A 13,165-nucleotide genomic window follows, 5' to 3' on the forward strand; every position below is an offset into this window, starting at 1 on the left:
AGCACCAGGGTAGGTGGGTCATAAGAAGCCAAGCACAAGCCAGAGAGGCCTTCAGCACTGTGGACCAGCTCTGTTGTGGAACCTGCTAGGACCCAGCCCCAAGGCATGGCCTCTAGTGAGCCTAGGACTCGGGGAAGCTGGATTCTCGGTGAAGGGGACATGGGCTTGTGTTCCATCCAAGCAGAAGGCTCTAGAGACTTCCATGAAAGACTGACAGAGATGGAGGCTGTAGGCCCTACCCTGGCTGGACAGTCCCATTAAATGCTCTCTCCTTCTCCATGGAGGAGGACAGGCGAGGGCCAGTGGGCTCAGCAAGCCTGGGAGACAGGAGGGAGCACCACCAATCAAATACAAAAGCCTTTGCTTCTCTCAGCCCCAAAGACCCTACCTCTTGGTCCCCAAGTCCCCTTGGAAGCTGCCCCTTGTCCCCAGATCCAGGAAGAGACCGGAAGAAGAGAGGCAGGACCAAATCCTGTAGAGCCCCATGTCTTCTGGGTGGCCCTGCCTCCCAGCAGCCCCGCTGCCTCAGGAGTGCCCTGGGCCACATACCTCATGAAGAGGGGAAGAAGCTAGCCAGGGTCGTAAGTCATGGCTTCGGCAATAGGGAGGCCTGGGTTACGATACCATACCCGCCCCCACTGATATCCAGGATCTGGTCACGTGTACTCTCCACACCTCGTTCCCCACGCTGCTTGGGGATCACAGACCTACCTTTTAAGGGTTAAATGAGACAATATAGGGAAAGCACCTCGGCTGGCCCTGGCCCCTAATGGAGCTGGGGCTCAGCCATTGAGAATCAGGATTATTCTCCTGCCTGCCATCCAGCCCACCCAGACCCCGTCTCCAGCCGGGAGTGGGAGGGAGGGGACGGGGCAAAGAAGGGTCCTGTCAGGGTGCTAGTCTGCGCTGGGCCTTGCCCCTTGGAGGCAGCATCTGTCCCCAAGGTCCCCAGGCTCCCAGTGTCTTTCACAATCGTCCCTGCCTGATGCCCAGCCCCACATGGGGCGTCTTCAGGAAGCGGCAGCTGTTGAGCCCCAGGGCTGGGCTTGTTCTTACTTCCTGTCGCCAGCCTGGTCCACGCTCTTTTGTGCAGGGTTAGGGCCCAGCAGGGCAGCCAGGATGCCATCAGGTTGAGGGCCTCCCCGCTTCATCTTGAGATTGGCTCTCAGGGCCGCGTCCTGCCCAGAGCCTCCTTCAGGGGAGGCCAGGGGATCTGGAAGAAGGGCAGCAGGGGTGTTCAAGTCAGCCTCAGTTTACCCAGAGGGCTCTGCCCCCAGAGCCTGGGCAAGTTCAGTGAGAGGAGACAAGTAGGCCTCGCTCACTCATTCACTAACGCACTCACTGATTTGTTCATTCAGCAGCACACACACTCATTCACCTATTAATTTGCTCACCCATTCATACATACACTTCCCCATTCAACTTTCCCCACCCATTCATCTTCTTTCCCATTCATTCACCCCTGTAGTCAGGCTCATTCACTTTCCCGTTCATTCATGTGCTCACCCCCTGTGCACCCGTTCATCCACCTCCACCTTCTCCCATCCACTCTTCCTCCTAGTCACCCTCCCATCTGTTTGCTCCTCCGGTCACTGCCTCTCGAGTCACCTGCCCACTTATTCTTTAACCAATAGCAAGTGGCCTGAGCTTCAGACCCTGCAGAGGAACCAGCCACCCCCAGCTTAGATAAGGACTCCCCAGGAAGATGCGGGGGAAACTCCTTCCATGGTGACAAGAACGATAAGGACAAAGAGGAGGACTCAGGACAGCTTCACCACATTCTGCTGTGGGTCAGTGGTCAGCAGGAGTGGTCAGCAGGTGGAGGGACGGGCCTGGGCAAGCCACAGAGGTGGGAGGCAGCCTGGCTTGTGTGGGTGTGGCCGGTCATCCCCGGGGAGCCCGGGGAGTGGGTTTTGACACTGACTTGAGCAGAGGGGTTTAGTGCGGGCCATCTGGCAGTAACATGGTAGAGTCCCTGAAGCGGGGGAACCACACAGCTTTAGCAGCCCCCACAAGGTCATGGGAAAGTGGGAGGCCTGGTTGTTACTCACCGTGGACCCCAATCATGTGTTCCAGGATGAGGACCCTCTCTGCCAGGATCTTCAGGGCCTCTCGAAGCTGCTGCACACCCTCACCCTGGTGCGGATAAAAAGCCAAGTTCAGGGTCTCAGTCAAGGCATAGTGGGACAGGAGCAGAGGCTATGCAGACGCAGTGGGCATTCCACACATCCCTGCCTCTTCTACAATATCTACACCACTACAGACAGACATCGGAGCCAAGTACCGGCTGCTCCAAACAGGGTTCACCAATGACCAACCCAAAACCCAGTCAGCCGGCATCCCCATAACGACACTGCATGGATTGCGCCACCTCTCGACCCAATGGGCTCCAGCCTAGGTTCTTCTCCTGCCATGGTTTTCTAAGGGTTCCTTCCCAGCATGCCCTATGATGATTTTGTTTCTCAGTTTGACACAGGGTAGAGTTATCTGGAAAGAGTACCCTCAGCTGAGACAATGCCTCCATCAGATTGGCTTCTAGGCCAACCCATGGGGTATTTTTTTGATTTCTGGTTGATGTGGGAGGGCACCGTCCACTGTGGGTGGTGCCATCCCCTGGGCAGGTGGCCCTGGACTGTATCAGAAAGCCAGCTGAGGAATCCACGGGAAGCAAGCCCGTAAGCGGCACTCCTCCATGGCTTCTGCGTCACTTCCTGCCTCCAGCTTCCTGCCTTGAGTCTCTGCCTCGACTTCCCCTGATGATAGACTGTAACCTGTAAGCTGAAACGCCCCTCTCCTCTCCACGCTGCTTTTGGTCACCATGTTTATCTCAGCAGTAGAAGGCAAACAGACGAGCAGCATGTATTAACGGCCGAGCCGTCTGTCCAGCTCAGACTCACGTGTTCCTGAGAGCCACGGCTGGAGCTCCAGCAGCCCTCCGCCTCCCACCACATAAAAGATCATCTCAGAAAGGTCGTGCAGCTAAATGCAAGAGCCCAAGCTATAAAGCCTTTAGAAGGAAATGTAGGTGTTGGTAATTGTAACCTTGGGTTAGGTGGTGGCTTCTTTGATGTAGCACTTAACATACAAACAATGACTGGGAACAAAGACAACTCAAGTGCCTTAAACGAGATATTCTTCCCCAGTGAGGAGTGCTGTTAAAATGAAAACTCACTCATAAAATGGGAGAAAACTTTTGCAAATATTGAACACACTATTGGATTGCTTTTAACCCGGATATACGAAGAACTCTTACAAGTTTTAGCTTCCCCGATGACGGACTGTAACCCGAAATCTAAACAAACCCTTTCCTCCCCAGTCACTTCGGTCACAATGTTTATCACAGCAACAGAACTCTAACTAGGACACCATCTTCCAGAAAACACCAAGAAGCGAGAGCACACAACTCAGGGCCTACAGGCAGAGAAAGTGACAGCGCCTGCCTGGACTCTCCACTGAGAGCGTTGGCCACATCAGTGTTGTGGAGCAGGCTGAGCTAAGCCAGAAGGAGACTGGAAACAGTCAAACCTCCCCAGAGTGCTGGTAGGAACTCGTGCCAAGCACATATCCAGAGCTTCATTCCACATGGCTTTGTGTGTGGAGATACCTGACCATGCCAAGGTGAGCTGCTGCCCTTGAGAAGACAGACACCAGGGCCAAGCAAACCAGATGGCCAAGGGGCAAGGCTGCCACTCCCGAGCTGGAGTCAGGGAGGCTGTGTGGCTCTGCCTGTGGTACATGGCAGATCTGCTGTTCCACTCAGAGTCAAAGAGGAGTCAAAGAGAGTTCACTGGTTGGTAAGAGTGAAGTCCCCAGTGGGAAACAGAAGGCAGCTATGGGCAGGGTCCATGTCTCTTAGCTGGGGAGGGGCTCTGGGTGGGGGATGGGGTCTTCAGGGTTTGTCTGAGCTCCAGACAAGCTGTCCTTCTTCCCCTTCCCTCCTTCCCCTCTCCTTCCCTCCCCCCCTCACTCCCCTCCCTCCTCCTCATTTTTGAAAAAGCCAATCAAAGAATAGAGGCTTCCTCCCCTCCCTCCCCTCCTCCTCTTTTTTCCCTTTTCTCCCCATCATTCCCCTCCCCTCCTCTCCTTTCCCTCTCCTCCCTCCCCCTTCCTTTCCTCCCTTCCACTTCCTTCCTCTCTCTTTTCCTTTCCCCTTTTCTTCCTGTCCTTGCCCTCACCCCCCTCTCTCTCTCCTCTTGCCCTTTCTCCCATCTTTCTGCCTCTTTCTCTGTCATTTGATTTCCCTTTTTCTTCCCTTCCTCGTGTGCTTTGTTTCGCTGTGGTTGTTTTTTAGACAGGGGCTCATTATGTAGCCCAGGCTAGCCTTGAACCCATGTCTCTTCTGTCTTAGCCTCCTGAGCACCAGGATCTCCCATTCCTTAAGTACAGCAAGAATTTCCCAAAGCTCTTATCCCACTCCCCATGCCCTGGCTCAACCTCGCTCCCGCAGCCCAGGCCTCCTCTACCCTGCTCCCACTCCCCCAGCTCATCCCTTGCACACATACAGGAAGCCCTCAGCAGGCACTTCCCTTCCTGGCCGATTTTTGCTGTTGCCATTTATTTGTTTCTTGGTCCCCACCTCACTGTACCTCCACCTCCCAAGGTCCCCCATGCTGGCTGAGGACAACCTTGAACTTCATCCATGCTGAGCAAGTACTCTACCAGCTGAGCCACGTTCCCAGCCCTGTTTTTACAGATTCCCAGGAGGACCCCCCCTGCACCCTAGTTCTCTTTTCTCCACCTCCAAGCTTTTGGCCCAGTTTTCTCTTGCTTGCCCCAGGCTTTTCTGGTTCCCATCCTCCCTCATTAGGATCTGAAGTTGAAGCCCCTTCCTCCACCTGTAACGCCTCACATCCACCAGCCCCCATCCCCCAAGTCACGGTGGCTGCTGCTCTTTGTAACCTGAGACTTGATAAGGGGCAGTATCTTCCCCACAGGATTGTGGGCCCCCACCAGCCACTCCTGAGAAAGCTCCTCCCATGCCAGACCCCAGGGTGAGTTGCCGCAGCTGTGGCACACACATAGTTGCAAGAGTGTTCACCTTGTTGGGCTGGGAATTACCTGGGGACTAAGAGAGACTCTGTCCTCAGCAGCCAGTACCCAGCCCAGGGCTGGCCTTGGGGCACCCGGCTTTCACCGCTAGTACAGGATGCTGTGGAATAATCCTTTCGTACACTGTGAAGATGTGTTGCTATCATTGGTTTAATAAAGCACCAACTGGCCAATAGCTAAGCCAGTTGGAGGTGGTTAGGCAGGAGATCAGAGTGAGAGAATTCTGGGATGAAGAGGGGCAGAGCCGCGAGGAGACACAGGAAGAGGAAATATGAACAAGCTGGGCTGATAAAAGGTACCGCCAGAACACAGTACAACGTAGATTAGAAGTAAAGGTTAATTTAAGCAGTAAGAACTAGTTAGTAACAAGCCTAAGCTATCAGCCAAACATTTATAATTAATAAGTCTCTGTGTGGTTATTTGGGAGCTGGCTGACAGGATGGAAAATTCCACCCACAACAGACACTGCCAACAGGCACAGTTACCTCTGCAGTGGTGGCGGCTTTGTCCTCTTCTCCTTCCTTCACACTGGGCTCACCCTAGGAAGCAAGTCTCATGGTCAAGATATTGGGCAGGATACAAGGGCACCTCTCTACCCACAGGGACATGCAGAGACTGAAGGCAGACGGTCTGGGGTGAGACAGGGAGGGAGGGCATACATCAGGACATTACTTGTGCAGTCCTTCATAGAGACGTGTATTGGATCTGAAATGGGGGACTTGGGGAATTCATGTGTTAGCTCTTGTGGGTGTTCATTAAATCGCCTTTGCTTCTGGGCTCTGTTTCTCTGTCTATAAAATGGAACCAGTAAGACTAGCCTCATAGCATAGCATATACATGGCCAATGACTACTTTGTGACTTTGAGAGGGTTGCTTAGCCTCTCTGTGCCTCCACTGCTCACCTTTAAAGATGATTAATAATGATATCCATCTCACTGCTATAAAGGGGATGGAGTAGATTAACGCTGAGCAGGAGCTTAAACTAGCCTGGGTTCTAGAAGTGTTGTCAAAGCTGTTGCTGCCAGTTTTTCACTAGGCAGAGACACAGGAGAAGGTAAGTTTTGGAGGCCAACACTCCTGAGTCCAAAATTCCAGCTCTATTATTGTGCAGCTGTGTGACTTTGGGGAAATTATGTAATCTCTCTGAGCATCACCTGCCAGTTCTGATAAATCAGTATAATCAAATATAGTCTGGATAGCAGGTAGTGAGCCTTAAATACATGATGAAAGCTATTCCCTGATACTGTGTGTATCAGCACACAGTAGGTATTCAGCGGAGACCATCTTCCACTCCCTGACCCTGATATTAGGTTTGAACATGAAGTATCAGTCTCTTTGGCCTTGGAGACTGGAGCTGTGATCCATAAATTCTTGTGTTTGAGAAGAATTATAGAGGCCAGCTGTCTGAGCACCAGACTCTGGGAGGTCCAGAACCAAAGAGATCTTCCCAGTCACACAGATTATAAATCTATGGCCTTATGCTACACAGTATTAATATAAAACTCCAGACCACTTGGCATATTAATCCAGGTAAGTTGTGACTAGACCTTCCCAGGACAAGTCCAAACGAGGTTATTTCCACTCTTGCCATACTCCCTGGCAGGAGTCCTGGGTGACCTCCAAGTCACCCCTTTTCCGTTGGGGCAGCTCAGGCTGTACCTGGTTCTTGCCCTCCAAACCCTCTCCTAGTTGGGACAGACAAGCCTATGTTTAGGACACTATGGGGTTGAACACAGACCTGGCTCCCAATTTCCCAGTGCCCAGCCCATACTTACAGATGACCTTGCCACAACCCACTCAATTATCAGTCCCTGGAATAAAAGGTCAGTGGGGCTCTCCTGCCTTTGATGTTTCCTGCCTCTGGCCCCACATATACTGGGTCCCAGCAGAAGAGGAAGCTAGAAGTTCAAACCTGGGACCTGACTGTGTCTGCAATTACATCCACAACAGAAGTCTGACACCGAGTCTTGGGCAAGCTTTTGATCTAATCTCTTATACAGCAAATCAATGCCAAACATGAGTATTAAGCAGAGGAGGGAAACAGGTGACTTAGCACTGGGGCAGAAGAACCTACAAGTGGCCAAGGCAGGAACGGCCTTATATGTGCTGATCCAGCATTTACATGTGCTGAACCCAGAGCTTAAATATGCAGCTGTCTCCTGGCACCCAGATGATCACAATGTACTCCTCAACCTTTCACCAAGTTGCAACCCGAGCTCCCACACTCATACAGTGAGCCAGAGGGACCTTCTAGAAATGCAAACAATTGCGTAAGAAATCACTCCCAGCTCAATCAGTTCCATCTATATGACAGAAACCTTCACAGAGCTCCACAGATAAGACCCAGACACCTCACCTGGTCTCACAACCCACTCTGCTTTCACTACCAGCCTTGTCCCTAGATCAGGGCGCCAGCACTTGGACTCCCTTCTCTAAACTGATGGACCACATGGCTGGAGAGGCAGAGCAATTCTAGGCTTAGGGCCTTGCTTCCTCTCCAATAGGTGATCTCCAGGTAGAAACAAGGGTTCAGGCATCACTGGGTGACCTGCTGAGAATGTCTATGTGGCTTCTTCCAGCAACATCTAAGCTCTCGGGGACTGAGCTCATCAAAAGAATGGGAGTTGTACCACACTGGAACAGTAACACTGAAGGCTATCACCTGTACTACACTAGAAATGGCTGAGTCCTTACCTGGAATCCAGGTGCTCCTGGAGGTCCTGGAGGACCATGTGGTCCTGGGGGCCCTGTGGGTAGAGTCACTGGTGAACACTTGAGGACAGAAAAGCTCACTGCCTCCCCATCGGGTCTGAACAAGAACATTCCCAGCATTCTGACCTTGCCCTGGGTCTTCCCCCTGACCACTGGTAGCAAATGAATATTTGGCGCATATCAGAAAAGACTCAGATTCTCCATACCCCTCCCACCCTCAGCTCTCAGAGGCCCACCTCCATCCACCCATATCCTTCCCTTCCTAATCTACCTGGTCACCCCAAATCTGAGACCTGGAGACTGAGAAGGGAGCTCGTTCACTATGTCCCAGCCCTGTCTGTCCGTCTCCTGCCAATTTGGAAACCTAGAACCAGCCCCTCTGAAGCCCCATCCATTTCGCCTTGGTTACCATAAGCACCCACCATGCCCATTAAAATCTCATACTTAGAAACACTCTGTCGGGGTCTCTGAAGCCCCCCCCCATTTTGAATAGACTTGTTAACTTGACAGTTATCTTGAGAATTATCTGAGAGATGCCCCAATTGAGGGATTGCCCAAATTAGAATGGTGTGTGGGCCTGTCTAGGAGATTGTCTTGATTGTTAGTTGACATAGGAGAGCCAAGCCTACTGTGGGCAGCACCACTCCCTAGGCAGGTGATCCCTGCTGTGCAAGCCTGAACCTGTGAGGGAGCCAATAAGCAGCATTCTTCCATGGTTGCAGCCTCAGGTTCCTGCCCTGGCTTCTTTCAATGACAGACTGTGTTCTGTAAGCTGAAATAAACCTTGTCCTCCCCTAAGCTGCTTTTGGCCATGCACGGTGTTTGTCAGAGCAACTGGCTAGAAACTGCGCCACTCCCAAGTCGCAAGTCAGGCCCTCTTCATCCTTACCCCACAGATACCCTTCCGGAAAGTTCCACTGTTCCAGCTTCTTCCCATCAGCTGATGAGCAAGCTCCCTATTGTTCTTCCCTGGTTCTCCTAGGCAGCAGTGGCTAAGAGGAACCCGCAGGGCTTCTCCCTCCATTCTCCACATCTCTTTGGTGTGAGCCAGCCCCGGCTCTTGGCCATCATGGGCTCCATGCCTGTCCCCCCCCCCCCACCAGGCTTGCACTTCCCAAGCCTCACGGAGCCCTAACCAGAGCGCCAATGTGGCCGCTCTCGGGAGCAGACGTCCCAGACCACAGTCTAGTTATAAAACAAGTGCTGTCCTTGTATCCCAAACATGGCAGAGACGTGGCATGTCACCCAGAGTCCTCAGTACCCCATGAATCAGCTTCCTCACCGCTCTCAAATGTAATCTTCTGTAGGAACTCATTCATCTTCTTTCCAAATCTGTCTCTCGCCATTGCTTTCTTCCGTTTTACAGAAGCGTGGGGAGGGAATTCAGATCCTTGTGCGTGTTGAGCAGTGACTGTGCCACCAAGCCACACTCCTACCCCATCACCCAACCGTTGCCCCTGTTCCTAGAACAGAGGGGAGCAGGGAGGCAGTGGCCACCTACATTGCTTGTCTGTCCACATATGGAACCCTTGGGGCACACACATGTGCCTCTGTGTACACAGAGGGTCTGTGAAGGATGAGGCATAGACAGCCCAGCTGCCCTTCAGTTGCCCTCAAGAACCCTGGGCTCAGTACCTGAGGATGAAGTTAGGTAGCGTGCTTGACTGGTTGGGTTCCTAGCTTAACACAAACCAGGTGGAGTGGGACTACTTCAGCAATCCCAGAACTTGGAAGCTAGAGGCAGGAGGATTGAAAGTTGGCAGTTATCCTTGGTCACACAGAGAATGGGAGGCCAGCCTGGGCTACATGTTACCTTGTCTCAACAAATAAATAGCTAAAGTAGGAAAAAGACCTTTGTTCTCAGCCCAAGAAAGAATCTTCAATCCACTCACCAGGGGGGCCAGGGGGACCCCGGGGACCTGGGACACCTGTCAGCACTGTGTCAACCACAGCAGGGTTCAGCTGGGAGTCTCCATCTGCAGAGAGAGTCACATGATCAGTGATCGGGTGGGGTGAAGGTGGCCAATCTGGAAGCCAAGTCTGAGGGGTTAGTGGGCTCCCCGGAGCTGAGTCCAGCACCTTCTCACCCTGTGTGTGAATGGACACACTACATTTATTGCTCAGAAGCAGTCAGGGTTAGGGGTGGGGAGGTGGATCAGTGGTTAGAGCACTTGTCACACAAACTTGAAGACCTAAGTTTGAATCCCCAGCATCCACATAAAAGCTGGGAGTGGTAGTGCCTGCCTGCAATCTCAACACTGGGGCCTGGAAACACCAGCTTTGTTGACCGCCCAATCAGCTTGCTCCAGGTGCAGTGGGAGACCCTGTCTCTAATAATAACGTGGAGAGCAATGGAGGGAGACACTCAGCTCAACCACTGCCCTTTACACATGCAGGTACACACCTGCACAAACACATACATAGCACATACATGTTCACGCATGTACACATGCATGCATGCAAACATGTACATCAGGGTGGACCCTCTGTTGAGCTCCTCATGGCTTATGGGTATATTTTAGTGGCCATTACAAACATTATCCACTCCTCAGCACATATGCCTGTTCCCTAACTAGGGGCATTTCTTCAAGGAAGTCCGGGCTACAGACGCAAGTCGGAACTGGTCTTTGCCCCACCTGGGACCCTCTGAATACACCTAGACTCCCATCTGATCTTGGGGACAAGCCCAACTCTGACTGTAAGCACTCAGGGACTGTGGGTTTCAAACTCCAGAGTGGCTTCCTTAGGGATCATGGCCACCTGGCTTTACAACTGGGGGAAACTGAGGCCTGGATGCAGGAAGTTATCAGTGCTGAGGTGAGGTTTGCGTTATGTGTACTGGGGATGAACAGGGGCCTCCCCTACTCCATTCTTGTGACAGCCAACATGAACTCCATACCATACTGTCAGTCACGGACCCTACCCGTCCTCTTCTTTAGGATTTCGCTTTGGGAACTGACAAGATGGCCCAAAGGTGGCATCTGCCATCAGGCCTGACGGCCAGAGTTTGATACCAAGGACCCTCATGGTAGGTGGAGAGAACCGACTTCTACAAGTGGTTCGTCCTATGACCTCTACACGCGAAAGATGGCACACCCCTACTGATAAGTAAATAATATAGTAAGCTTAATTTAGATTGCTCTTCTTCTGATGCAATTGTTTATTTATTTATGTGGTACTGGAGATTGATTCCCACGTCTCATGCATACTACACAGATGTCTTACCACTGAGATACACCACAGCCCCTCACTGGGGGATTCTAGGCAGGGGCTCTACCACTGAGCCATGTGCCCCAGCCCTAATTGTTTTAAAAATACACTTGATTTTTTTTTTTGAGACAGGGTTTCCCTGTGTAGCTTAGACAGGCCTTGAGTTTGTTATGTATTCCAGATTGGCTTAAAGCTAGCAATAATTGTCCTGCCTCAACTTCCTGAGAACTGGAATTTAGGTTTGTGATACCATGGCCAGCTTCTCCAAGATTTTAAAATAACCCCAGGGGTTAGGGTTAGAGTTATGGTTATGGTTATGGTTATGGTTAGGGCTAGGGTATCATTTGGGTTAGGGACAGGGCATAGTTAGGGTTAGGCTTTGGGTTAGTGTTTGGTCCCTATTCAAACTTGCTATTCCTTTCAGAGTGACAAACTTTCACCCTCCAAGCAGTCCCTTAGACCCTGAGTCTTTGACCCTTTGGGGCTCATAAAGCAGGTATGTTTTGTCCTCTTTGGCTCATAGCCACACTGAGGTCCCTAGAGACCATGTTGATCTATTTTGTCACATTTTGAGCTTAATGAACACAGTTGGGAGTCTCATTGTGGTGAGACCTTGAAATGAAGCGTGGGGTTGCCTTGCCAGCTAATAGAGACAATTGCAGTTTTAAGTGGGATGTATTAGACCCAGCACGGTGAGCCTTGAGGCCAAGAGCAGGGTTGGACACCATGCCATTTTCTCAGGCAATCCTCCTTCAGAACAAAGTCTCATTTCCTGACTGATCCCTACCATGGTGGGCTCCCAGAAGTTTTCCCCAACAGACAACTTGGCTCAGCCGGTCCCTCCCACCCGGCACCCGGCACTCACTCTCCTTGTCTGTGGGTGGCTGCAGGGAATAGAGGACACCTTGGGGGCTGTTTGGCAAGAGGCTGGGACTGCCTGCCGGGCCAGGAGGGCCTGGTGGACCCGGGCGTCCCATCTCTCCAGGAAGCCCGCGTGGCCCCGGTGGCCCCAAGAGACCTACAATGCAGAGCAAAGGGTTAAGTGAGACTGACCAGTGTGACGTCACAGACGGGTAACCGAAGGCCTGAAAGGCCAGAGGAGTGGCCGGGGTCATTTGGCACTCAGTGACAGGCCTCTGCACCAAACAAGGGTTAACGAGAAGGGTTCCCCTTCCAGGCAGGGAACATAGGGACAGCAGAGGACAGACATGATAGCATTTGAAGAAGTGGGATCAGGATTCTGGAGAAGTTGAGCTCTGGAGCAAGGACTGAGGGTGGGCCAGTTCTGAGCAGGGGCTGGGGCTCGGGCTCTGCAGCACTCAGGGGATCATGGGATTCCTGGGTGGTGTTTCAGGTGCTTGGGACAAATCCCTAGTTCTTAGCAGTCCCACCCCACCCCAAAGGCCTTTGTGCAATTTTGTCTTGTAGTACCCCAAGAATGGAGAGGGAGGAAGGTGAGGAGAAATGCAATAGATTTGAGGCTAACAAGCAAGATTAGGGTGCACGGAATGGCACCCCTGCTCAGGTACAAAGCAAATCACAGTCTCTTACTCCAGGGGACAAAGGTTCCTTACCTGGAGGTCCCACTGGTCCCTTTTCTCCTGTCTGGCCCCGGTCACCTTTGGAACCTGGGGGCCCTGCAGGTCCCGGTGGTCCCATCTGTCCTGGAGGCCCTGAGGGAGAGAATAATGGACAAACACTGTGGACTCAGAGTGCCATGGAGGCTCCAGTTCTGGGCACATATAGTATGTGCTCAGGCTTGTTGACAGGTGCTCTACCCCTGAGCCACACCCCAGCCCCTCACTGGGGGATTCTAGGCAAGGGCTCTACCACTGAGCCACACCCCAGCCCCTCACTGGGGGATTCTAGGCAGGTGCTCTACTGATGAGCCACACCCCAGCCTCCTGGGTGTACCAGTCATTAGAGCTGACAAGCTGTCTTTCCCTTCTGGGATCCCAATAACTTTGTTTGTTCTCCTCTTTTACACGTGGGTAAACTGAGCAGCAGAGAGGCATGACCTCCTGCTCTCGGCTACAGAGCCAGGCTGTAGCTTGTTTTCACACGTCAAATCCGTTCTTCTTTCTTGCTTAAGGTCCAGCACTTGTGGCAGCTGAGCCCAAGCTGCCCTGAAGGGTCTGCAGGGTCAGGCCTCCTGCCTTGAACCTCTATCCTCTTGAAATGCTCTAGAGGCCTG

General features: G+C 52.3%; 1 protein-coding gene across 2 annotated transcripts in view; it reads right to left on the reverse strand.

Moving 5' to 3' along the window:
• Positions 1 to 1,052: 1,052 nt before the first annotated feature.
• Positions 1,053 to 13,165, reverse strand: part of Col26a1 (collagen type XXVI alpha 1 chain) — a 128,057-nt gene continuing 115,944 nt past the window's right edge. For both annotated transcript variants that reach the window (XM_038346560.1, XM_038346559.1), the window contains exons 6-13: positions 12,546 to 12,644; positions 11,837 to 11,989; positions 9,654 to 9,737; positions 7,744 to 7,796; positions 6,825 to 6,860; positions 5,535 to 5,588; positions 2,052 to 2,136; positions 1,053 to 1,213 (exon numbers count right to left, since the gene is read on the reverse strand). In XM_038346560.1, coding sequence (XP_038202488.1) covers positions 1,053 to 1,213; positions 2,052 to 2,136; positions 5,535 to 5,588; positions 6,825 to 6,860; positions 7,744 to 7,796; positions 9,654 to 9,737; positions 11,837 to 11,989; positions 12,546 to 12,644 — 725 coding nt within the window. The remainder of the gene's footprint in view (positions 1,214 to 2,051; positions 2,137 to 5,534; positions 5,589 to 6,824; positions 6,861 to 7,743; positions 7,797 to 9,653; positions 9,738 to 11,836; positions 11,990 to 12,545; positions 12,645 to 13,165) is intronic.

This window comes from Arvicola amphibius, chromosome 10 (genome assembly GCF_903992535.2).
Source record: "Arvicola amphibius chromosome 10, mArvAmp1.2, whole genome shotgun sequence".
Taxonomy (NCBI): domain Eukaryota; kingdom Metazoa; phylum Chordata; class Mammalia; order Rodentia; family Cricetidae; genus Arvicola; species Arvicola amphibius.